The sequence below is a fragment of the Metarhizium brunneum genome, chromosome 3, assembly GCF_013426205.1.
Source record: "Metarhizium brunneum chromosome 3, complete sequence".
Taxonomy (NCBI): Eukaryota; Fungi; Ascomycota; class Sordariomycetes; order Hypocreales; family Clavicipitaceae; genus Metarhizium; species Metarhizium brunneum.
Window position 1 is genome coordinate 2,810,958 of NC_089424.1, and position 23,913 is coordinate 2,834,870.

General features: G+C 51.8%; 6 protein-coding genes across 6 annotated transcripts; 3 read left to right on the forward strand and 3 right to left on the reverse strand.

Annotated features, from left to right (window-relative positions):
- Nucleotides 1-3,630: 3,630 nt before the first annotated feature.
- SAP10 (Candidapepsin-10) lies at nt 3,631-4,671 on the forward strand (the record flags this gene model as incomplete). Its single annotated transcript, XM_066130712.1, has 3 exons — nt 3,631-3,974; nt 4,055-4,398; nt 4,469-4,671. The coding sequence occupies 3 exons, from the start codon at nt 3,631-3,633 to the stop codon at nt 4,669-4,671; spliced, it is 891 nt and encodes a 296-aa protein (XP_065986931.1).
- Nucleotides 4,672-5,734: 1,063 nt separating this feature from the next.
- On the forward strand, nt 5,735-7,297 carry G6M90_00g060940 (uncharacterized protein; the record flags this gene model as incomplete). Its single annotated transcript, XM_014687288.1, has 1 exon — nt 5,735-7,297. The coding sequence occupies one exon, from the start codon at nt 5,735-5,737 to the stop codon at nt 7,295-7,297; it is 1,563 nt and encodes a 520-aa protein (XP_014542774.1).
- A 314-nt stretch (nt 7,298-7,611) lies between these two features.
- Nucleotides 7,612-8,352, reverse strand: G6M90_00g060950 (uncharacterized protein; the record flags this gene model as incomplete). The annotated part of the gene is made up of 1 exon (XM_014687287.1): nt 7,612-8,352. The coding sequence occupies one exon, from the start codon at nt 8,350-8,352 to the stop codon at nt 7,612-7,614; it is 741 nt and encodes a 246-aa protein (XP_014542773.1).
- Nucleotides 8,353-9,407: 1,055 nt separating this feature from the next.
- G6M90_00g060960 (uncharacterized protein) lies at nt 9,408-10,207 on the reverse strand (the record flags this gene model as incomplete). The annotated part of the gene is made up of 3 exons (XM_014687286.1): nt 9,408-9,757; nt 9,818-9,992; nt 10,145-10,207. The coding sequence occupies 3 exons, from the start codon at nt 10,205-10,207 to the stop codon at nt 9,408-9,410; spliced, it is 588 nt and encodes a 195-aa protein (XP_014542772.1).
- A 2,846-nt stretch (nt 10,208-13,053) lies between these two features.
- On the forward strand, nt 13,054-18,251 carry abcB_5 (ABC multidrug transporter B; the record flags this gene model as incomplete). The annotated part of the gene is made up of 13 exons (XM_066130713.1): nt 13,054-13,242; nt 13,313-13,837; nt 13,901-14,420; nt 14,479-14,712; nt 14,786-15,585; nt 15,647-15,809; nt 15,871-16,212; nt 16,288-16,402; nt 16,461-16,532; nt 16,585-16,754; nt 16,805-17,432; nt 17,492-17,575; nt 17,645-18,251. 13 exons carry the CDS (start codon nt 13,054-13,056, stop codon nt 18,249-18,251), a joined length of 4,449 nt encoding a protein of 1,482 aa, XP_065986644.1.
- Nucleotides 18,252-18,760: 509 nt separating this feature from the next.
- G6M90_00g060980 (uncharacterized protein) lies at nt 18,761-23,494 on the reverse strand (the record flags this gene model as incomplete). Its single annotated transcript, XM_014687284.2, has 2 exons — nt 18,761-21,043; nt 23,321-23,494. The coding sequence occupies 2 exons, from the start codon at nt 23,492-23,494 to the stop codon at nt 18,761-18,763; spliced, it is 2,457 nt and encodes an 818-aa protein (XP_014542770.2).
- Between the last annotated feature and the right edge of the window lie 419 nt (nt 23,495-23,913).

The following is a 23,913-nucleotide window of genomic DNA, read 5'->3' on the forward strand; positions in this document are numbered from 1 at the left end:
ATTAAGATAATTAAAAAAAAAATTATAATAAGTAAATAAAAATATTTTTATTTTTTTTAAAAAAGTTATTTTATATTTTATAAAAAAGCTAAAATAAATAAAAGTAAAAGTAAAATATATATATATTAACTTTAAAAAAAAGGATTATTTAATAATATAAGTAAATAACCCTCCAGAAAAGGTAAAACCGCTAATATAAATTTATTTGGCAGCTTTAGCCTTATAGGCCTTTTTAGCTTTTTTAGCCTTTTTAGCCTTAGCTTTATTAGCCTTATTAGCTCTTTTTATAGCTAGTTTTATAGCTTTTTTAGTATTATATTTTAGTTTAGTATTTTTAAAGGCTTTTTTTTTTAAATTCTTAATTATTTTTATAACCTTTTTAATTTTTATAAAATTAGGATTTTTAGTTTTAAAATAAGTATTTCTTTTATTATAAAAAGCTTTTAATTTATTAATAGTTATATTACCTACTAGGCTTTATTAGCTTTAACCCTTAAAGGTTATAATAAATAATCTACTTATATTAGGCTTTGCGTTAGGTAGTTTAGTACCTTTAAAGCCTATATTATTATTATTTATAAATAGCTATAATAGATATTAGTAAGTGCTTATAAGAGATATATATATATAAGAGCAGCAACTTATAATTAGTTATATTATTATAATAGGGTTTTAATAGTAAAAAAAGCAAATAACTTAAATATAAAATTAACTTAAAATACAAGAGAAACCTTATAAATATACTATATATATAGGTATTTTAGGTTTTTAGTATAACTTAGTATAAATTATAGCTATAAAATTATAATAATATATAAAGTTTAACTATATAATAATAGCTAAGGCTATTATAAAATAGCCACAACTAGCAAGTTATAGCGTGATATTAATTATACTAGTATATTTAATATATTATAATATATATATAAATAGTTTACTTTTTTAGTTTTTTATTATTCTTAGCCTAATATAGCCTAATATTATTTTAGATTTTACGCTTATATAATACTAGTATTATATATATAATTTTATTTAATTATAAAGCGAATTAACCAAATATTAATATTAATATAAGTAAATAAAAAAATATATTATAAATTTAAGCTAAAAGCTTAAGTCTAAGTAAAATTTTAAGTAAAACTAGCTTAAATCTAATATAAATAAACTTTAAGCTATTAAAAACCTTAAAATTTAAGTAAAACTTTAAGTAAAGCTAAATTAAACTTAATATAAATAAATTTTAAGTTAAAATAAAATAAAAAAAAATAAAAAGAAAATAAAACCTTTTTTTTTTAAGTTTATTCTTATTATTTAATAATATATATATATAGCTATAAGTATAGCTAGTCCTTTATAAATAGCTTATTATATTTAATTATCTTATTATTATTAGTTTATATTTTATATATAATAGTTTATAAATAATTATAATAAATATTAATAAATACTTATAAAATATATATATATATAAAAGTAATAACTTATAATTAATTATATTAGGTTTTAATAATAAAAAAATAATTTAAATATAAAATTAACTTAAAATATAAAAAAAACCTTATAAATATATTATATATATAGGTATTTTAGGTTTTTAATATAATTTAATATAAGTTATAATTATAAAATTAATAGGTTTATATAATAATATATAAGGTTTAATTATATAATAATAACTAAAGCTATTATAAAATAATTATAATTAATAAGCTATAATATAATACTAATTATACTAATATATAAATAATTTACTTTTTTAGTTTTTTATTATTTTTAGCCTAATATAACCTAATATTATTTTAGATTTTATACTTATATAATATTAGTATTATATATATAATTTTATTTAATTATAAAGTAAATTAACTAAATATTAATAAATAATAATAATATAAGTAAAAATACTAAAAAGCTTAATATAAATAAGTTATTTATTATAATTTTTAAAAGTTAAAAGTTAATAAAACTTAAAAAATAATATAATTAATATTAAATTAAAAGCTTTTTATAATAAAAAAAATAATTATTATAAAGCTAAAAATTTTAACTTAATAAAAATTAAAAAAAAATAATAAAATTATTAAAAATATAAAAAAAAAGCTTTTAAAAATATAAAGCTAAAATATAACTTTAAAAAAGCTATTATATTAATTATAAAAAAGCTTAATAAAGCTAATAATATTAAAGGTAAAGCTACCTAATAAATTTATATTAATAGTTTTACCTTTATTAAAAGGGTATTTTAAATATTTAAAGTTTATATTAAATTTTAAGTTTTTATATAATTATTATTATATTTAAAATATAATTTATATTTTTATAATAATATAATATTTATATTAATATTAATATTTAGTTAATTTACTTTATAGTTAAATAAAATTATATATATAATACTAATATTATATAAGCATAAAATCTAAAATAATATTAGGTTATATTAGGCTAAAAATAGTAAAAAACTAGAAAAGTAAATTATTTATATATCATAATATATTAGATATACCAGCGTAATTAATACTATATTATAACCTACTAGTTACAGCTACTTTATAATAGCCTTAGCTATTATTATATAGTTAAACCTTATATATTATTATAATTTTATAGCTATAACTTATACTAAGTTACGCTAAAAACCTAAAATACCTATATATATAATATATTTATAAGGTTTACCCTCTTTTATATTCTAAGTTAATTTTATATTTAAGTTATCTGCTTTTTTTACTATTAAGACCTTGTTATAACTATATATTAGTATTAATAAAATATTTATTATTAGTGAATACTAAGATTAATAATACTAATATAACTAATTGTGAGTTACTACCCTTATATATATATATTTCTTATAAGCACTTACTAATATCTATTATAGCTATTTATAAACTATTATATATAAAATATATACCTATTAATATAAGCTCTTATAAAATAAAATTAACTAGACTAGCTTACTAATAATAATAAGATAACTAAGTATAATAAAAAGCCTAATATAAATAGGTTATTTATTATAACTTTTAAGGGTTAAAGTTAATAAGGCCTAGTAAGTAATATAATTATTAATAAATTAAAAGCTTTTTATAATAAAAAGAATACTTATTTTAAGGCTAAAAATCCTAATTTTATAAAAATTAAAAAGGTTATAAAAATAATTAGAAATTTAAAAAAAAAAGCCGCCTCTAAAAACACTAAACTAAAGCGTAGCACTAAAAAAGCTATAAGACTGGCCATAAAAGGGGCCAACAAGGCTAGCAAAGCCAAGGCTAAAAAGGCCAAAAAGGCCAAAAAGGCCTACAAGACCAAAGCTGCCAAATAAATCTGTATTGGCGGTTTTACCTCTTCCGGAGGGGATATAATATTTATATAATAATATACCTTTTAAGCTGGGCACGCCGGCGTAAACAGTTATTATAGAACCAGACACGGGCTCCGACCTGTTCTGGGTGCCGCAGGTGCGCGCCGGCAAGGCAAGAGACGAGCCGGCATCCGTCTACTTCGACAAGGACCGCAGCACCAGCCGGCGCGAGCTCAATAAGGAATACGGCTCGCAATACGGCCAGAACGAATTCGTTCTCTGGAACGTGAGTGCCGACGTGGTATCCATAAAAGGTACGTTATTATATGTCCAATACCCAAAGGAAAGAAAATCAGAGCCCAACACATCAGTGTGTACTAGGCCGTTCGCTGGGCGAGCTGCAGTTTGGCGTTGCCAACCTCGAGAAATGGCCTACCCGCGTAGGGCGCAACGTCGGCATCCTCGGCCTGCGGGCGCCCGGGCCCAAGAACCCGTACGCCAACGAGTTCATTATCAAGAAGATGCTGGATAACAAGGTGATTCCCGACGCGGCCTTTAGCATGAGTGTGGATGGGAACGGCAAGGGCGCCATCACCTTTGGCGGCTACGATACCAAAAGGTTTGCCGGCCCGCTTGAAACGTTCCCATTTGCGTCCCAGACATCAAACCAGTAAGTGACGAGGGAAAACTCGTATAAATCTCTCACGGCTGTGCCTCGGGGAGACTAACCATCCGTACGTACGTGGGCAGCTACGTCGTCAACATGAAGTCCATCTCGGTGTCTGGCGGCACCAACGCCGACCAAGTCATCCAGGGCCAAGGCCTGACCATCGGACTCGACTCGGGGTCTCCGGCGGTGGCGTTGAAAAAGGCCCTCTACGACCGGGTCGTGGCGGCGCTGGGAGCCACGGTTCCCCAGGGCAGCAGCGTCCCCGTCGTCAACTGCACCTTGATGCGGGATGCCCGCCTCACGCTGGCCATGAGCGACACGTTGTCCATCACGATTCCCGTCAAGGACTTTGAGATGAATATTCCGCAGCTCAAGACGGGAGGTAACTGCCCGGTGGCCATTATTTCGGGAAATTACCCTGCTGGTAAGGAGAGCCGTTGGTGAACCCCCCTGTTGAACCTTGTACGTGGACTAATTTGGGCGATTTGGGCAAGATGTTTGGATCGGCGGTCATTTCCTGCGCAGGGCCTATGTCGTGTACGACTCGGCACGCAGGAGCATCCACGTGGCGCGGGTTGGCAACTGCGGCTCCAACGTGGTGGCTATCAGCGGCGGCCTTCCGACCGGGCTTGTTGGCGAGTGCTCCGAACAGCCGCTCGGCCCGATCCCCGCTCCGGATGCGCCCGGCGACCATTAAGTCGCCTCCGTACGGGGCACTCCGTACTTGGTCTACAGGTGTACTTGTTAAAGAAAAAGAAGAAAATGCGGCAAGGGCGGAATTGCGCGCGAGACATGGCAATGGCACCAAGAATCCAGCAGCTAGGTAGCTTCGCATGGAAATAGATCAAGTCAGTGGTGACGGGTATCATATCCAGACTGTGTTTATTGTTGCATGTGTCGACGGTTGATGAATAGGGTGTGGATGCTGTTGCTACATGCCAACTAGTGCGCCGTATGTGCAGCCAATGCCAGTTGCGCGGGTCCACCAAAAAATGCTGCGTCCTTGATTTTGATGAAATTATGTCGATGCATAACTACTATATCGTCGTTATGCGGGTAAATCTGGTGCACAATACAGACATTAGCGCCCTACGGAATACTGTTTGCTGATTGGCCTGCACCTTGGCCCGTCACTTGACAATTCAATGGCAGCCTCCAATTGGCAGTGTCAAGCCAGACAAGCTCATTGATGTCACTTTATTAGTAAGAATCGATGAGGCGTCGGCAGGACCCTGCGATCGACACTGCAAGAAAGCCGGCCCGCCATCTGCGCAAGCTCGTGGCCGGACCCCACCATGTCGCCATTTCCTTTTTTTTTCCCAACCAAACGTTTTGAAATGAGTCGATGTCGGCTCGGAGCCTCAATTGCACCGCCACCAAAATAAAGGGCCAACTTGTCCGCCGCCGTCCGTCATGACGCGCTTGATTTCCATGACAAATCCAGACCAACTGCCTGCCCTTGCGCAAACTTGTCCTCATGGCTCTTTCCTTGTCATGATGAGGCGTGAGCGCCTTGTCTAAAGACCGACGTCTGGCATCTGCAACATTGAAGGGTTCTGGTCCCACTTCGGCCTCGACCCGCCGCATCTGATAAACTCTGAGCAGATTTCTCTCTAAACATTTCAACTTTTTGCCGTGCGCCGGAACGCACCCTGCCCCTCCACCACCGCGGCGAGCAGTCAGCTTGCTGGCATTTTTATTTCGTTCTTGTGCGATACCCCACGGTTACTGCTTGCCTTCTCGTTCCCAGAGCCCGCGTCATGCATCCCGCGGCGGAATCCGAGCTGCGAGGCCAAAACGCCGACGGCGTTGCGTTCCGCGCGAAACCGCACCACGTCCATCGAACCTGGGCGAGGACCTTCTCCTCGATCCCCGAGCTCTACATCCAGCCAGAGACCCTCGCCGAGGTGGAAAAGGTTGTTTCTCTCGCCCAGACATGTCGCCGGCGCATCGTCACCACCGGCTGCGGCCACTCGCCCTCCGACATCACCTGCACCTCCAGCTGGATGGTCAACCTCGACCGCTTCAACAAGATCCTTGCCGTCAGCACGGACACGGGCCTGGTGACCATGGAGAGCGGCATACGGCTGTACGCCCTGTGCGAGGAGCTGGAGCGACACGGTCTTGCCATGCCCAACTTGGGGAGCATCAACCAGCAGTCCATTGCCGGCGCCATTTCGACGGGAACCCACGGGAGCAGTGTGCGCCATGGCCTCATGTCTGAAGATGTGCAGTCTCTCCGAATCACACTGGCCAATGGGACAACGAAACTTTGCTCTGCCGAGTCGAACCCGGAGCTGTTTCGAGCCGCGCTCCTATCTCTCGGCGCATTGGGCATCATCACCGAGGTCACGCTTCGCGCGGTCCCCGCCTTCAAGCTCAAGTGGACGCAGACCATCGACACCGACTACAAGCTGTTCAAGAGATGGCCGCTCGACCTGTGGACGCAGAGCGAGTTTGTCAGGGTGTGGTGGTTCCCCTACACGAGACGCGCCGTCGTGTGGCAGGCAGACAAAACTGCGGAACCCGAGCAGGACCCCCCGGCGAGCTACTACGACGGATCCCTGGGGTACTACGTCTACCACAACCTGCTCTACCTGGCGCAGTTTGCCCCCCGGATCCTCCCCTGGGTCGAGTGGTTCGTCTTCGGCATGCAGTACGGCTTCGCCAACGGGTCGGCCACGACGGCCGTCCAGCCGAGCCGAAGGGCGCTGCTGATGAACTGCCTCTACTCGCAGTTTGTGAACGAGTGGGCGATCCCCCTGCACAGGGGGCCCGAGGCGCTGCGGCGACTCGGCGCCTGGCTGAACCGCCTCACGCCCGACGACCCGGACTACGTGGCGCACGGCATCCCCTTCTCGGCCGACGGGCTGTACGTGCACGCCCCGGTCGAGGTGCGGGTGAGCGACACGAGCCTCACGTCCAGCCTCCGTCCGTACCTGGACCCGACTGTCCCCGACGGCCCGACGCTGTACCTCAACGCAACCTTGTATCGGCCGTACTGGCGGGACCCGCCGTGCCGCGACCGCTACTACCAGGCGTTTGAGTGGTTGATGAGGGACATGGGCGGCCGGCCGCACTGGGCCAAGAACTTTGAGACGTGTCGGCCCGATATCGAGGCCATGTATGGCGAGAGCTTGGCGGCGTTTCGGGGGATACGCGACGGCGTGGACCCGGAGGGCATGTTTGTCGGGCCGTGGCACAGAGAACGCATCATGGCACCTCTCCCAGGGCCCAAGCTTCCGCTGGAAGAGGTGGAGGTTTCAAGGAGGAAGGCTGCTGGCGGCGGTCTCGTGATGGAGGGGCTTGTTGGAGGGGGTTGATACTATGGCCTTGGGTGCTCGGCTGGAGCTCTTTTTTTTTTGTTTCCATTTTTGCATGCGCAATTTTCATTGTAGCAGCGGGCGGGATGGATCTTGCGACGAGGCGGACTGTACATATGCTGGGCATGAATGCAAACAACGCGGGACACGCATGCTTCAGGACACGGGAAGCTGTGGTTTGGTTATTTACAGTGCAGGCCTTTGGCCGGGCACAAGGGAACTGAGAAATCCATGTACCCGTTCATCCATCGCCCGGTCATGTCTGAAACCGAGCCTCAACGATGGGCGGGAGACGATGCCGACCTTCCGCCCGGCTACCATCCACGCTCAAAGTCGAGATCCATGACCCTCACCTCCTTCTCCCCCACGACGATCCATCCATCGCCGTCCCTCATCTCCTGGCCCCTCCCCATGGCATACCGCTTGTAGTACTCCTTGTGGCTGCAGTCGCGCAGCGCGCACACGCCGTTCGCCCAATCCGCCGGCGGCAGTTGTTCATCGTACATGTACACAACCATCTGCACCAGCTCGGGAAACATGTTCCGCACCAGGGCGCGGATGGACGTCCCCGCGCCCTGGTGACAGGTCCACCGCGCGCTGATGGCCAGCCGCCTCAGCCCGTGGCCGGCCGGGTCGCGGCGCCGAATGTCCAGCAGGAGCAGCGACAGGCGGTAGTAGTCCAGGTCGCCGAGGACGACGAGGGTGTCGGCGGCCGGGTCGACGTACAGCACGCGGTGGGGGTGGGCGACGCTATCGCCGGCGCGGTCGCACGACGCCGCCGTCGCGAGGGGCAGCTTGATGCGGTAGTGCTTCAGGGCGGCGGCCCGCGACTCCGAGGTGGCGGACAGGGCGGCCGGGTTGTTGCAGCCGCTTTGCCATTTCGGCGCGCTGCCGTGGTGTTTGAAGGCGTCGGCGTAGTGCGCTCGGCGGCCGTGCAGCTCGACGACGCGGGGGGTGAAGGACGAGTGCCAGATCTTGGACCGGAGCTCGCTGGGGAGCCGGGGGAACGGGTGGAAGTGGCCTGGCGTCGGTGGCCGCGGGCTGTCTGTGGCCATTGATGGATGGCCTCTGGGTTGGGGTCGAGGGGTGGCCGGGAGGCAGGATGGTGGGCGGTTGAAGAAACGGGCATTTATGACTTTGTGTTGGTGCGGCGGATATTGCGTGAATGATGGCATTGACTGGAGAGGAGGCAGGGCAGGCCTTTGTCCTCCCAGTTATGGATAGCCGCATACTCGACGCTTTGCGGTCTGGTCCCGGCTACGATTGGTTCAATGGCATTCGCACAAATACGAGCATGCATCTCCACCTGAAGATGGTTGCAGGCTTGACAGTGCTCTTGACAGTGCATGTATCACGATTTGGGACAGTTAGTCTCCTTTAGGTCAAGGAAAAAATAGCAACTACGTCATTTCATAATGCTCGGTCTAGCTCAGCTTAGCTGCTCCAACTGCTAGGCTTGCCAAGCTTACATAACCAATTTATACAGAGAAGTCTGGTCCACGTGAGTGCATAGTGGCTGGCCACCCTACAACACTTTCAATGTTGTCGCAGATGTTTACAAAAAACAGCCACAACAGGAGGAATTAATTTCATCTTTACTATTCTACTCTTTATTATCTTTTTCCACATCAATTTGAACATTCCGCCTATATGACCGGACTTGGCGCACAAGCCTATTTATAACCGTGTGGACGGTCTTCGGGGCGGATGAAAGGCATCCTTTTGGTGTTCTGTTATAAAAAGGCCTTAATCCTGGATACATGGGTCCAGTCAAGGGGTAGTTTCGCATCAATTCAATCCGTAGCTGCTAGTCGTATATTGCCATGATTTTTGCACAAATAAATTCATTCCTTCCAGGGCTAGCTGTTTCGTCTCGACTTTGTAACTGCTCAACTCGTCCGTATATACACGTTAAGCTAGATACCTATGCGGGTACTATATAAAAAACATTTTTTCCACCACAATATACAGTAGTTGCAGAAGCGGCCCCCTGCTTCGTTTACAATTTAGCTCCTCCTCTCTCAATATATTACTTCTGCTTTGTATGCCAAACGTACAAAGTCTGATTGAATTGAAGACCTCCCAAGCCCCTCCTATGCCTTACTACCTGTTAACCAGTGAACATCTCATGAAGCCGGGACGGTTTGTCACTCGGGGACATATCCTGCGTTCCCTGGTATTGCGGCTGCATCCCAGTGACATCAGAGGGGTAAAACGCTACTGGTGGCGTTGACATGCTGCTCCCACCAAGACCCTGTTGGCGTTCGAATGCCGAGCTTGCCCCAGTGGTTGTGGCAGCTACGCTGGAACGCTGATCGAACGCTGCGCTGCTACTGCACTGCGAGGCCCGGTTATAGTCGGGCGAATACTCTGACATGAATGGCTGCTGAGGAGTCGAAATCTTCTTCTTCCGTCGACGGAGGAGGAAGAAGACCAGGAGGCTAATGATGGCCAAGCCGTCTGAAGACAACACAGTCAGATCCAGTTACTAATAGACAAAGAGGCGGCTCTCCGTCTTACCTATTCCTCCCACCACTCCTCCTACAATGGCGCCTACTGGTGTTGAGCTTGGCGGCTCGGGCGTGGTGGTCGATGTAGGACTAGGCGCCTCGGACGTGGTAGTCGATGTAGTACTACTAGTATCGGTGGTGAGGTAGATGTAGTAGATGGGCGTTGTTATTGCATCAGCTTCGCACTACAGAAAACTATACCCGGAATAATAATCGTCGGAATATTGATAGACTGCACAGGAAGGGCTTGCCTTGTCCGAACTATCGTCCCCGCAGATTAGCACTTCACCACGTAGAATATACAAGGCCGATTCAGTTTTCTCCTGTATCATCATACCAATAGAGTGTATTGCTCTTGTCCACGGAGGAAGTTCCCAAGGAGGAATTGAATGGAAGACATGTCGTAGGTACTAGGCAGTCGGTTAATAGTCCACAGCAGGTCATGAGACTTCTTTTGTCATTGTGGACGCAGACAGATGTTCCGCCGCACGCGAACGGTGAGTCTAAGGCAGATGAGTTCAGTGGAATCGGATATGGGAGCCACACGATTACGCACCAGTGTCGGAGGCAAAATACCCGCAGGTTTGTGTTGTTGTTAGCACTTTTTCGAGTCTGCTATAAGACACAGGGCTTGTTGTAATAGCAGGGCCTATTTTAGATGTTTGTTGGGGCTGCGGCTTTGTAGTACTTGGGGGCATGGTGTTGGTGCTCGCATATGTGCCGGCTACCAGCAGTGCTGCCATGAAATAATGTTGGAACCCAAGCATTTTGACGCGTCCGTTGTATTGATTTTGAAAGTAGAGTGTGGGTGATGTCCTGGACCTACTTCTTAGCAACTATCCATGGCTTGTTCCCTAGACATTGGACTTGAGAGACTTGATGTTGGCTATATGCTTTGCACTACCAAGGAGATACTGATGACTTTATAATCACAGGCCATTAGCGGAAGGTACCAAGTAGCGAGATGAAAAGTTGGCTTTCTTGGCGTCTAGATGTCGCAAACCGCTTAAGTGGCACAGAACTTTGAATCTAGGTTTGCCCTGGCTTGCCTACCAAGACCGCTTTCACGGGGGGTCCCTACATTGACGATCATGTTATGCTAGGCAACTTTTCACGAAGCCCTGCCGTCAGACTTCAAACTATTAGCTGCTTGCTCAGGATGAGAGAATCTTTGGCGCCACATGGCCCGTCAGATGGTAGGATTATTCCAGCTGTGGAAGCGTCTGCGGCATAACGGGAGTTGGAAGAGCGTTTGTCATGATTCAGGAATTTAGTCCGAATTCTTTTGCCCTAGTTATGGCATATGGCGCCATGTAGCATGTTTTATACTTCTAGGCAGCCTCCCTTCCTGTATAAATTGAAAATTCCAGGCGGCCTATCGATGAACTCCTTGGTACCTTACGCTATCTGACAAGTACAGGCCTCTATTAGTCCTATTTTGCAAAAAGAAAAGCCATGCAGAGTTGTGACCACGTTGATGGCAGCTGCTATAGTTACTCTTTGCATCTTGCGGTGGAATGGATTCGAAAGGACAAGGGAACACGGATTCGTGACAGTAGGTTACCAATGCCTACATTCGTACCTAAAGCTACGCTAGAAGCCAAATTTAGGAGGAAAAGCCCATGGAGGAAAGAGGTTGTATCCTAGCGCCTCGATATTTCCATGATGAATTACCCGGCTGTGAACGTGGCCAATGCAGTGCCGGACAACGACATTATCGCGCGATTGGCGATATTGGACAACCATTGAGACACGACAAATAAATGGAGCGCCGCAAACGGCTCCCCTACCTCTTCAAACTTAAAGAAATACAGTGTGCAGCTCAATATCATCGGAAAGTGCTCTGAACTTTGCTCCGAATTTAGAAACTATGTTTCAAAATTGCCAGCACCCACGTAGCTACTACTCATGTACCCCAGGAAAAGTTTAGCGCCCATTTAGACACGATGGAACCTTTTCGGTAACTATTCGAAAATGGTAGTATGGTTGCTATTATGCACACGTGGCTCTGTGTTGTTTGGTGCCGTGCATTTGATCCCAGGTAAACTCCAAGATGCCTCGCCTTGCGCCATGCCATGCAATGCAGTGGAGACAACATACCCCCCAGAAAAGGCATCATCTCCAACAGGATGGCAGGATTAACTCGCGACGACACGCATGCATAGGGGACCTGGTGGTCCAGGCAATCCCGCCACATTGTTCAGCTGCGATACGGTCACACGGTTGCTGGCCAATTGCCGAAGCCCAGGCGCCGGTCTACCTTCGGCAGTCGGGCATTTGACCCAGCCTGTACTCGCACCAAGGTGTTGGTAGGACTGTTATGATTTCTTGTCGCTATCTAGTTGCAACCAAGTACCAGGGCTGACCAACCGATTCTGTCGAGACTCGAGACACTGCCTCTCCACTCCGGCGCGGACTTGGCCACGGCCCCGGAGGCTGGAGCCAAGACGGGCCGGGTCCATGTCGACCGTTGGAACGGGGAAACGGCTTGGCGGCGGCGGCAACCCCAAAACGGAAGCCAAAGCGCCGAGATGCTCAATACCCATCTTGACATGGAAATTTTTTTTTTTTAAAAAATTCACATGTGCATCAACGGCAGCGTCCGTCCCCACTGCATGGCCGCCCCAGTCCGACGCCGCGCAAGTGGACCGCGCAAACTTGACATTTCCACCCGACGCTTCCCCTTTGGCTCACAAGCATGAGCCGGCAAGAGTCGGGCTCGACGCGGCCATGGAAACGAAACACCTGGCGCCGAGCAAAGAAAAAGGTCATCTGCCCCGTAACGCACAGCCTCACAAGACTCACAAACTCGATGCTGTTAGTCTCGGAATCAACTTGCGGCGGCCACGTGAACGACCACCCTGAACGCCCGAGAGCCGCCGTCACGATGCTGGGTGAAGCCGGGGTTTCCATCCGTGTATTGACGCGGGCTTGCGGAGAAGGCTCCCGTTTGCCCCGTCTGACGGCGGCTGAGATCCCTGGGCCTGTCGTTATTGCCCCAAATATACGTGCTTGTCTGCGCTTTGGAAAATAAGGTATCATGACACCCTGTCTATTAGCCGCATTCAACCATGTATGTTTTCTAACCCCGGACGAGCTTTTTTCTTCTCTCTCTTTATTGTCGCTCTGAGACCTATTGGTTTTCTTTCTCTTTCTCGTTTTACAAACTTTGCCAGTATACAGGGCTGGTAGTAGAAGGGGCGAAACAAACAATTTGTTGGGTGTCAACCCGTTGGTATTCGGATCATGGCACGTACCGACAACGACTTTGGCCCGAGTCTACCGGGCGTCTTTGACTTCACCATTCTCTTCGAGCAGAGCATTCTCTCCCTGCTGCCCGCGTCCATCTTCATCCTTGTCGCGCCGCTGCGCACTTGGACCCTCGTACGCCGTGATACAATTGTGCGCTCGCGCAAATTATTCCTAGCAAAACAGGTGCGCACTGTTGAATCCCGCCGAGTCATTACTCACGTGAAGAGATGGTTTCCTACTAAACACGCTTTAGGCCACCATCGCCGTCTACCTTTGTCTTCAACTTGCCCTCGTCGCGCTGTGGTCGTCGCCATCCACACCCAGGACAAAGACGTCCATCGCAGAAGCAGTCATCGGCGTCGTGGAAGCCGGCGCCATTTGCGCGCTGTCATGGGCAGAGCACTACAAGTCGGTCAGGCCGTCTGTCCTGCTGAACCTGTACCTCCTCCTCTCGACGCTCCTCGACACCGCCGCCGCAAGGACCTACCTCACGCGGCCGGGCCTTGCTGCCATTGGCGGCGTGTCTCTGGCCTCCCTCGCCGTCAAGGCCGCCCTGCTGGCCCTCGAAGAATCGCCCAAGGACCCGGCGCGCAGGGGCAAGACGACCGCCGACGAAGCGGCCGCGGGCGTCGTGAGCCGAGGCGTCTTTTGGTGGCTCAACCCTCTGCTCCTCGTCGGAGCAAAGACGCTGCTTGCCGCCGACCATGTCGGGCCCATCGAGGACAAGTTCGACTCGGCCAGGCTCCTGCGTCGGCTGGAGAGCGTCTGGGACAATGGTGTGTACTCCGGACCCCCCCTTGCCAGTCTCTTCATCTCCCTGGGACGACTCACCCTGACTTAGATGGAACCAAAAGACGGTAGAACCGGCAGCTGGGCCCTCATGAAGTGCACGTTCCTGGCGTACAAGTGGCAGTTCCTGGCCGGCGTCCTCCCGCGGCTCCTCTTTACCGGCTTCACCTTCGCCCAGCCCTTTCTCATCAACGCCGTCGTCGACTTTGTCGGCGCTCCCGCGGAGCAGCAGACGGCCCAGGTAGCTGCGAGCCTTGTCGGCGCCACCGTCCTCGTGTACGTCGGCATTGCGGTGTGCAGCGCGGCATATCGCCACATGACGTACCAGCTTCTCACCATGTACCGGGGCGGCCTGGCCTCGTTGGTGTTTAAAAAGACGCTCAGGCTGGAGGCGTCTTCCGTCAGGGACTCGGCGCCGGTGACTTTGATGAGCACGGATATCGAGTCGATTGTCATGTCGGGCGATGCCATCCACGACATATGGGCGAGTTTCATCGAGATCCCCCTGGCGATATACCTGCTGTATAGGAACGTCGGCGTCCCCAGCCTGTTTATCCTGATCCCTGCATTCTGTAAAGACTACCAGACCCCTTCTGCCTCGACTGCTCTGTCACTGACCGTCTCGACTAGGTACCTCTGCTGCCGGTGCGCTCATTTCCCCGGCCATGGGCCCGGCCCGAGTGCAATGGAACAAGGCCATCCAGGAGCGCGTCGGCTCCGTCTCGACAATGTTGAGCCAGATCAAGGGCGTCAAGATGATGGGCCTGACGGGCCTTTTCTACGACTCGCTGCAGACTCTCCGGATTCACGAACTCAAGCTGGCCGTCAGGTTTCGATGGATACTGGTCCAACTCAATTGGCTTGGTAAAAGATGCCCCTTCTGCCCATTTGTGATTCCTGATACCCGCACTCGAGGGCGCTGACGCCCTTTTGCTAGCCATGGCATCCGAAGACCTCACGCCCGTCATTGTCATCGTCGCCGCCATTTTCTGGACCAAGGCGGACGAGGGGCTCACCGTGGCCGAGGCCTTCACCTCCCTGTCCATCATCAGCATCGTCGAGACACCCCTTCTCAATATCCTCATTTCCATCGTGCAGCTCTTTGGCGCCATCGGCTGCTTCTCCCGGCTCCAGGCATTCCTCGTCATGGACGAAAGAAGAGACTTGCGGGAAATGGCACCCCCGACCGCCTCCTCGACCCCGTCTACCGCGTACCGCTCATCCATCACGCTGCCCCCCGTGGACGATGCGCCCAAGCACGCGAACCCAGCGTCAAACATTGCTCTTGCAGCACTCGAGGCGCGAGCCCGCCCGTCTCTGGACCCTTTCATGCCGGCCGTGGCCATCGAAAGCGCCACCTTTACCGTCGGGGAGAACGTCACAGTCCTCGCAGACATCAGCATGGTCTTCCCACGGGGAACCGTGTCCATGATTGTCGGCCGCGTAGGCTGCGGCAAGTCGTCCCTGCTCAAGGCCATTGCCGGCGAACTAGCCCTGGCAAGGGGCCGTCTCGTCGCCGACGTCTCCTCCATGGCGTACTGCGACCAGACGCCGTGGCTGCAGAATTGCTCTATCCGGGAGAACATCGCGGCCCAGTCCCCCCTCGACGAGGCGTGGCTGCGCGCCGTCATCGAAGCCTGTGCCCTGGACGAGGACATGTCCATGCTCCCCGCGCGGGACTTGACCATTGTCGGCTCCGGAGGCGTGGCATTGAGCGGCGGCCAGAAACAGCGGGTTGTAAGTCGGGCCAACATCCAAGCACAAGCAAGAGATTTTTTGACGTTTTTGGAAAACCCAGGCCCTTGCGCGCGCGGTATACTCCCGGCGCAGTGTGCTCCTCCTCGACGACGTATTCAGCGGCCTGGACAGCACTACGTCCAGAGCCGTCTTCCAGCGCGTCCTGGGCAGAGACGGCCTCGTTCGGCGGTGGAATGCGACCGTCATCATGGCCACGAACCACGGTGCGCTTGCGGTTGCCCGGTTCCAAATCTTGGACATGAGACTGACGCTTTGTGAAAAAAGTCAACTTCCTCCCTGCGGCTGACTACATTACCGTGCTCGGTGACAGGGCCACTGTCCGGAACCAGGTGCGCTTCGACTCGGTCGATCCCTCGGAATGGGGCATCCTGGAGAGCGACACGGACAGCACCGCGACCGTCTCGGGCTCGGACGAAGCCGCGCTCGAACCGGCCAAGGTATCCCCGGAGGCGGCTGCCGATCTGTCTCCAAAGACGGAAGCCGACCTCGGCCGGCAGACGGGCGACCTCGACTGCTACAGGATCTACGTGCGGTCCCTGGGCACAGTGGCCATGGTCACGCTGCTGGTTGGGAGCGTTTTGCACACCGCCATGGTCAAGATGCCGCGTGGGTTGCCAGCGCCCGTTGTCCTTTGAAATACACCATAGACCGGTTTTAAGCTAACCTTGAACCGTAATGCAGAGGTCTGGCTGAAGCTCTGGACGCAAAGGGGCACAGGGCCGACAGACTACGCCTACATGGCCGGCTACATTGGGTTTGCGCTCGCTTCCACGACATTCGGCGCCCTCAACATGGGGTGATGCCTGCCGCACTCTTATCTCCTCGTCTTGTCCTGCCGACTAACAAAGCCAAAGGTACTACTCGCTCGTCGGGGTTCCCAAGTCCGCCATCCGTCTTCACGACATGCTCCTCCGATGCGTCGTCCGGTACGCACGCCAAACCCCCAAACCTCACCTCGAGCTAACGCGCACAAACAAGGGCGCCGTTGCACTTCTTTGCCAGCACAGACAGCGGCATCACGCTCAACCGGTCCGTCGTCCTCCCCTTCACTCCACCTCACACATGTGCTAAACTCCCGACTAGATTCAGCCAAGACATGACGCTCATCGACAACGCCCTCCCCATGGCCTTTCTCAACGTCACGACGCGTACGTACTGTTGTCCTCTCCATAACTAAACCTCTAATCAATATCCCCAGTCTCCCTCCGCGCCCTCGCGGAAACCGGCCTCATCGCCTCCGGCGCATCCTCCGCCGCCGCCGCCATCCCCGTCTGCTTCCTGGCCCTGTACCTCATCCAGAAATACTACCTCCGCACGTCGCGCCAGCTGCGCCTGCTCGACCTCGAGGCCAAGTCCCCGCTCTACACGCAGTTCGCCGAAACCCTCGCGGGCCTGCCGACCATCCGCGCCTTCGGCTGGGCGCCCGCCTTCCGAGCCGACAACCACCGGCGCCTCGACGCCTCCCAGCGGCCCTTTTACACCATGTTCTGCGTCCAGCGCTGGCTCCAGGTCGTCCTGGACCTGTTTGTCGCCGGCGTCGCGCTGGTCCTCGTCGCCCTGGCGCTCCGGGCGGGCGGCAGCAGCGGCAGCAGCGCCGCCGTCGGCCTCGCCATGGTCAACCTCATCGGCTTCAACCAGACGCTGGCCGAGGCCGTCGACCAGTGGACCCGCCTGGAGACGTCGCTCGGCGCCGTCGCCCGCCTCAAGTGGTTCGCCGGCAACACCCCCGACGAGGACGGGCCGGCGCGTCATCATCGCAAACACGCGCCCCTGCCGCCCGCGTGGCCGGACCTGGGGGCCATTGCGCTGAGGAACCTCGTCGCCGCGTACAGGCACGTATCGCCCCTTATCTAGAACCTCGGCTGAGAAAACTAACTCCCGCCAGTGACCAGTCCGAGCCCGTCCTAAAGGGCGTGTCGCTGACCATTCGGCCCGGTCAGAAAGTCGGCGTGTGCGGGCGCTCCGGGAGGTTGGTGGCCCCTTTTTAAAAACAAAAATTCACGAGAGAAATCCCATTCTGACAGACATCATCCCGCAGCGGCAAGTCGTCGCTCGTCCTGGCGCTCGCGCGTCTGCTCGACATCCGCGGGGGCAGCATCACCATTGACGCGCAGGACCTGGCCCTTCTCCCGCGGGACGCGGTGCGCCGGCGGCTCACGGCCCTGCCCCAGGACGGCGTGCGGCTGCGCGGCACGGCGCGGCGCAACCTCGACCCCTTCGGGAGGCACGCCGGCGCCGACGCCGACGCCCCGCTCGAGCAGGCCCTCCGCAAGACGGGCGTGTGGGCGGCCGTCGCGCGCCGCGGCGGGCTCGACGCCGACATGGGAGCGCTGGGCCTGTCGGCGGGGCAGGCGCAGCTGTTCTTCCTCGCGAGGGCGCTGCTGGGCGCCGGCACCGTCGTGCTGCTCGACGAGGCGACGAGCTGCGTCGACGCGCGGACCGACGACGCCGTGCGCGCCGCCATCCGGGACGACCTGCGCGGCAGGACCGTCGTCGAGGTCGCCCACCGGCTCGACGTCCTGCGGGCCTGCGACGTCGTCGTCGTCATGGCCGCGGGGCGAGTCGTCGAGGTCGGCGAGCCCGAGGCCCTCCTGGCCAAGGGGGCGAGCGCCTTCAAGGCCCTGTGGGACAGTCGCCGTCTCTAGATGGATCAGTCCCCGGTCGGCGGTCGGCAACATGACGACAGGCACCAAAACGCAAAATAACACACGAGGTCGTAATCATATTCATTAATCCCTACATCTACAAGCAATCCAACCCCAACCCCCAACTCCCACACTCCGGCCAGTACCAGCAAGTCCCTTCTCCAATATAAAGCAAAACATCTATGGGGTGTCTTTAACATGCTCAGACGGACCGCGCCCAAGACGGAGGAAAAAATAAAAATGTCTTCTTTGGAGTCGAGAGAAGCGAATAAGAAACAAGTAGGAAAGAGCAAGTAAGAGGTATCGACAAATCCAGATTTTATACTGCCTCCTGAACCATGGGGTTGGGTATCCACTCCAAGACTTTTTCATCCGACAACACCAAGCATACCGACTTTGGTGGCTCTTTGTGCTTTAAACTTTAATCCTCTATTGCCGTAGTTGTAAATCGTCCAAAGGCCAAGTTGTTGTTGCGCGCCAACAGCCGAGGCCAGCGTGGGCATCCGGTTTCAATGGCCCCGGCTTTGACTTGCGCTCGTGCGACTTCGCTCATCCTCCTCCTCAATCACGTCGCTCAGCCGCGTTGGATGGTGATGCCGCGGAACAGTCTCCCAGCCAGGTGCACCATATCCCTGCCCAGAGTAGTCCTGGGGATCCGAATAATCACCGGTCCATCTACCCTCGCCCTCGGGCGCGGATGCAGGCTCGTGGGCACCACTGGGCGGGTTCGTCGTTGCTGGCGTATCGTAATCGTCTGCCTCCGGATCAGAAACCGAAGCTCCAGAGGGCGGTGCGGCAACAAAGGGGATTTTCTGCCCTCGAGAGTCGAGAACAAAGTTGCCTGCAGCGTCAATAATGTACTCACCTTCGCTGAATGCGCCCTCTGAGCCGCCGGATCTGCCTCGGGCATGCGACTGCCCCTGCTCGTGGGGTCTGTAATAGGTGCCGCTGGGGCCCGAAGTCGTCGGTGATGCTGCCGAGGGCGCCTGTGGGTGCTCGGGGCCGTAGCTTTGCGGGTACTCGGCTTGATACGCCTCTGGCTCCCTCCTGGTGGTGCCCTGCCGGCTGACGCCGCCATGCGTCATAGGAACAACTTGTACGCCGCCAACAACGGTAGGGTGGCCCGACTGTAATGATAAAGTTCTGTCTCGCTCCTCTTGCTCTCTCCGTCCGAGTTCCTCCCAAGCTCTGCGCGCTTCTTCCTTGGAAATCTGCAGCTCCTTGCGCATCTCAGCAAGCTGTTTCTCGGCCTTGGACGTGTCTCGTTCATGGACGATGGCATCGCGAATGGCATTCGCGCGGTCTCGTCGTTCTCTTTCCAGCGCCTTTTCGAGCATGCCATTGACCTCCTGCGCTCGTTCCAGCTCGGCTCTGGTCTCAAAGAACCAACGCTGGAACTTTCTCTCTGAGCTGGCGCGTAGCCGTTGTAGTTCGACCACCGCATGAAACAAGTTGGCACCAGCCGCTGACAAGTCAGTAACTTGCCGCGCGAGTTGTTGGCTCAAGGGGTCGCGGTTGATGTCGTCCTTGTTCTGCTCTAGTTTCCTAATCCAGTAGCTTGTCAGGCCCTCCCAATGAGCAGATAGCGTTTCCCACCGCTCAAAGGCATGGGGGAACGAATTCCTAGGCTTCGCAGGCTCCGTGGGTTGAGTCGTGGGTTCCGCCGGGGCAATGGTCTGCTGTTGGGGCCGCGGCCGGCCACTAGATGTGACATATGTAGGTGATCTGGTAGGTTGCTGGGTGGTGTTGGGTGCAAATTGTGCAGGTATTTGCTGCTCTGCTGATGGTTTAGCCGTAGGTACTGCGGCTGGGACTCTATGAGCATGTGTGGCTTCTTGGGCAGCTTGGCCACGACCACGGGGTGGTGAGTGTTGCTGCTGCTGCAGTTGTGGCGGCTCTGTGCCGCTGAGTTGCCCAGCAGCAACGCCAGCAGATGGACGTTCGGCATTCCTTCGTCGTGTTTCATCCAGCAAACGTGCTTCCTGCTCGGCTCTGCTTCGTTCTAGAGCCAGCTGTTCAGCTTCTGCCCTCTGTCTCGCTTCTCTGGCAGCCCGTTCTTGCATAATCATCCTCGGCCCTCGAATTCCAGACGGCGAACTGGTCGGCGCAGGCCCAGCTGTGGGACGGCGGGTAGATGCCGCCCCATTGCCGCCGGATGTAGCAGGAAGTCCGCTGGTGGCAGCCATCAGGTCCGCCATATCAGCGGATTCCTCGACGACGTCGGGCGTAAAGGGGTTTGGGTACCGAAGAGCCTCTTCAAGAGCAAAAAGAATAGCGCTATGGGTGTTCCTAGAAACTCTGACAACGGGGTGCGGCTCGCGCCGATCCCGGCGGGGGGGAGAGTGAGACCCGGAGTGGTGGTGAGAGTGAGGTCGATCCGAGGAAATGTCCTTGTCAAGGATCTCTTTTAGATCTTGGGAATTGTTCCGGTGTAGACGGGCTCGGTCCTCGAACAGAGAAGAGCTGAGGCCAGTGACAGATGAGTCTGGACGCGTCCTGGCAAAGGGGACGGGGCTCGGAGAAAAGCCAATTGAGGCTGCGGCAATATGGACTTGACGCGGCTCTGTACTGGCCGGACTCGGCGAGGGAGCGGACTCAAACCTGGGGGTCCGGCGAAGAGATCGTTGGACTGAGGAAGCTGGCGTGGAGAGTCTTGAGACAGGATCTGGGTCCTGATGATGGAATGTCTGCTGGGTGGGCAGCAAAGTCGGGTGCTGCTGGCGTTGCTTAGGGTAAGATGTAGGCTCGTGGTCGCGGGTCTCGTGAGGGTCGTGGAAGAGAGACTCGGGTGGCTGGGGAAAGACTCCTGAGGCCGTTGGGGCTGGGTGTGAAGGAGACAAGGCGGCGAGCTCACCACCAAGTCGCGGCGGCAGCGAGACGTTGGCCGTTGGACGTTAGATTCGCCTGGGTCCTTGGGTTGCCGGAATTGGGAATCGAAGATTGGGCAAGATGAGCGCGAGGAGCAGGGCACAGCGACGCACAGCGCAGAGGTCTGGCTTGGGACCAGAATGTGTCGACTCTGCCGTGTGACGTCGGAGAGCTTTCAAACGTCGAGGGGGCCCAGGCAAAGATAAAAAAAGAACTGGCTGGAATGCAAGCTAGGGATGAAAAGAGTGCCGGCACCCAATAGAGAGAGGAAGGGCATTGAAGGACAGAGATGGAGGCGCACAAGGTGACCCCGAAGTGAGGTGATGTCAAAATGTGGTGGCAGGAAAAAAAAGGCGGCGATCGGATTGGAAGTTGGAGTTGAACGCCTGCTGGTTCACTCTGGTCGAATGTCAACGGCGGCGGCGGCGAGGTGACAAACAGGCAGTCAATGCTACCAGACCAGACCAGACCAGACAAGACATGGAACTGGAGCTGAGGCTGGTCGGGGCCGACGGGGGTAGGTACCTTAGCAGGCACTCTGTACTGGGCAGGTGGGCAGGTGGATCCGGGTTCAAGGCTCAACTCGCACCAACATGCAACGTCCAAACTCCAAAAACGGGGGGCTGGAAGTTCAACGTCAAGGCGCAGCCCTGTGCAGCTCGCGGTGAGCAGATGCGCGCCACGCAATTGGGGCCGCCCAAGGCCTCGCAAGACGGGCGCAATCCCCGGCACTCGTTCAATGCTGCCGTTCAATGTTGGGACTTGGGAGTCTGGTCTGGCAGCGAGGATATCCGTTCAATGTGCCGCCGTACTTTGTGCACCCAAGTCTGGTACCTGCCTGGGTCCGGGAGGTACCTCGGTACGTCGTACGTCCTCAACAAGTCGCCGCCCGACAGGGACCAGTTGGCAAGGTCCTGGTCCGTTTCACTCGAGCTGCTGGCCTCGCCTCGACGCTCCACGCCAACGCCTGTGAGCAATTCAACGGGCAATGCAATGTCTTGCCAGAAAATCGTAGTCGCCGTCAACAAGTCGCGCAACCAGCTATGGCCGGAACAATGGGAGGGAGGCGCTGCGACGGGCGGCACCCGGTCGTCCCCAGACTGCCTACCACGTGCGAGGTACCTAGAGATGCGCGGCATGTACCAGACATGTCCCGTCCGGTACAACACAATCTGGGGTCGGGCGGCGCAAAAACGGTCAACTGGTCTGGTAGCTGGCAGAACAAGGAAAGAGCACTTGAGGGCAAGACATGCTCTGAAACAGCTACATGTACGCAAAAGAAGCACGTCGACGTGGTTTTTTACAACGTCGGCAAACCCAGTGTCTTTATTGCCTACCAAGTACTCCGTAGGAGGTCAACCCTTACGGCACCAATCCATCATCTCCCTGCCCTCTGCTGTTGCCTCACGCTAGCCTGCAGCCAACTACGAGTCTACAACCGTCTGGCGCCAACATCGTGCATGGTTCCGGTGGCAATCAGCTTGATGAGTTGTTCAGGTTAATGCCGCTCGCCACCTTGGTTCCGGGCGGCACCAGTAGTCTCTTCCGTCGGAGGGCTTGAGTCTTGACCACCATCCTCTTTTGCCTCAAGCGAGTATCCGGGGGGGCCAACCAACACCCAACCCCCGCAGGGTTTTTCACACGCTTCGGACGTTTTTGCATCCGTTGCGTCTGGATCGGGGCCAGGGCTCACATGAGTTGCGCTAAGGGAAGAAGAAATGAGAGCGGCCTCGTGGTCATGTGTGCGTGTGTGTGCGCGTGTTGCTCTCGTGGATTGGAGTTGCATGAGGACGCATGGATCCCTGGCCTCAATTGTGTCTTGCTGCAAACCAACAACTTGCCTCCCAGATGGAGACTGCAAGACAGTCAACCAAGACGTTACAAAACAAAGGGAAACTCTCGCAAGCGTTGGGGTTGTGGAAAATTTGTACCTCAATTGCTACGTCTAATGCAGAATGGGCTTTGATTCTATTGGCAATATTCCCCCGAGAGAAGCCTGTCCGAATCTATCAAGTAACGCACACAGTTGAGACTTGAAAAAGAGAAACCCAGGGGCAAAGTCACTGCCTTTTCCTCTATCCAGCAAGTGCGGCACGGCGAGTCTGGCATCCGTATCTCAACAACCAAAACCCACCGTAGAAAGGTTTTGTTCAACTTGTTCAACCCGATTATTAGCCCCCAACCCAGCATCACCGCCTCACACTCAACCTCTCAAGTAGGGGACGCCCAACTGCGTTGCCGACCCGCCAGAAAGCAGCATGTTCCAAGCCGAGTGCAACCCATTGACTCCATCGGAACGCCTCTGGCCTCCCAAGCCGGCCAATCTCCTTCTCCACATTGGCCATTTCTGTCGTTGCAGTCTCAACATTGGTCATGTCTGCCTCGAGGACAAGGACCGTCTTGCAATGCGTTCACGGCACTGCGTACCTTGCAGCAAACCCAGCCACACTGCCCCGGCCAAGATGCGACAATCTCCCACGGAACAAGTGAGAATCCCATCCACTTCCAGATATCAATTCCCCTTTTCGGCAGATCATGGGCGCGCGGGTAACTATGGACGGCTCGGCCCTCTCAAGATCAAGTGATTGTGCCGTTTGCGCGGGCCAATCATGTCGCGCCCAGGACATTCTGCGAAATAAGCTCTCGGCACTGGGACATATTGGCTTGAGGATATGGAGATTTATCATTTGACAGCCGGACGGTTTATACTCGATGTACGGTGAGCAAGTGATTACTAGTCAAATAATTTCATCGTTATTTTTTTTTTTCCACATTACTTCTATAGAAATCCAGA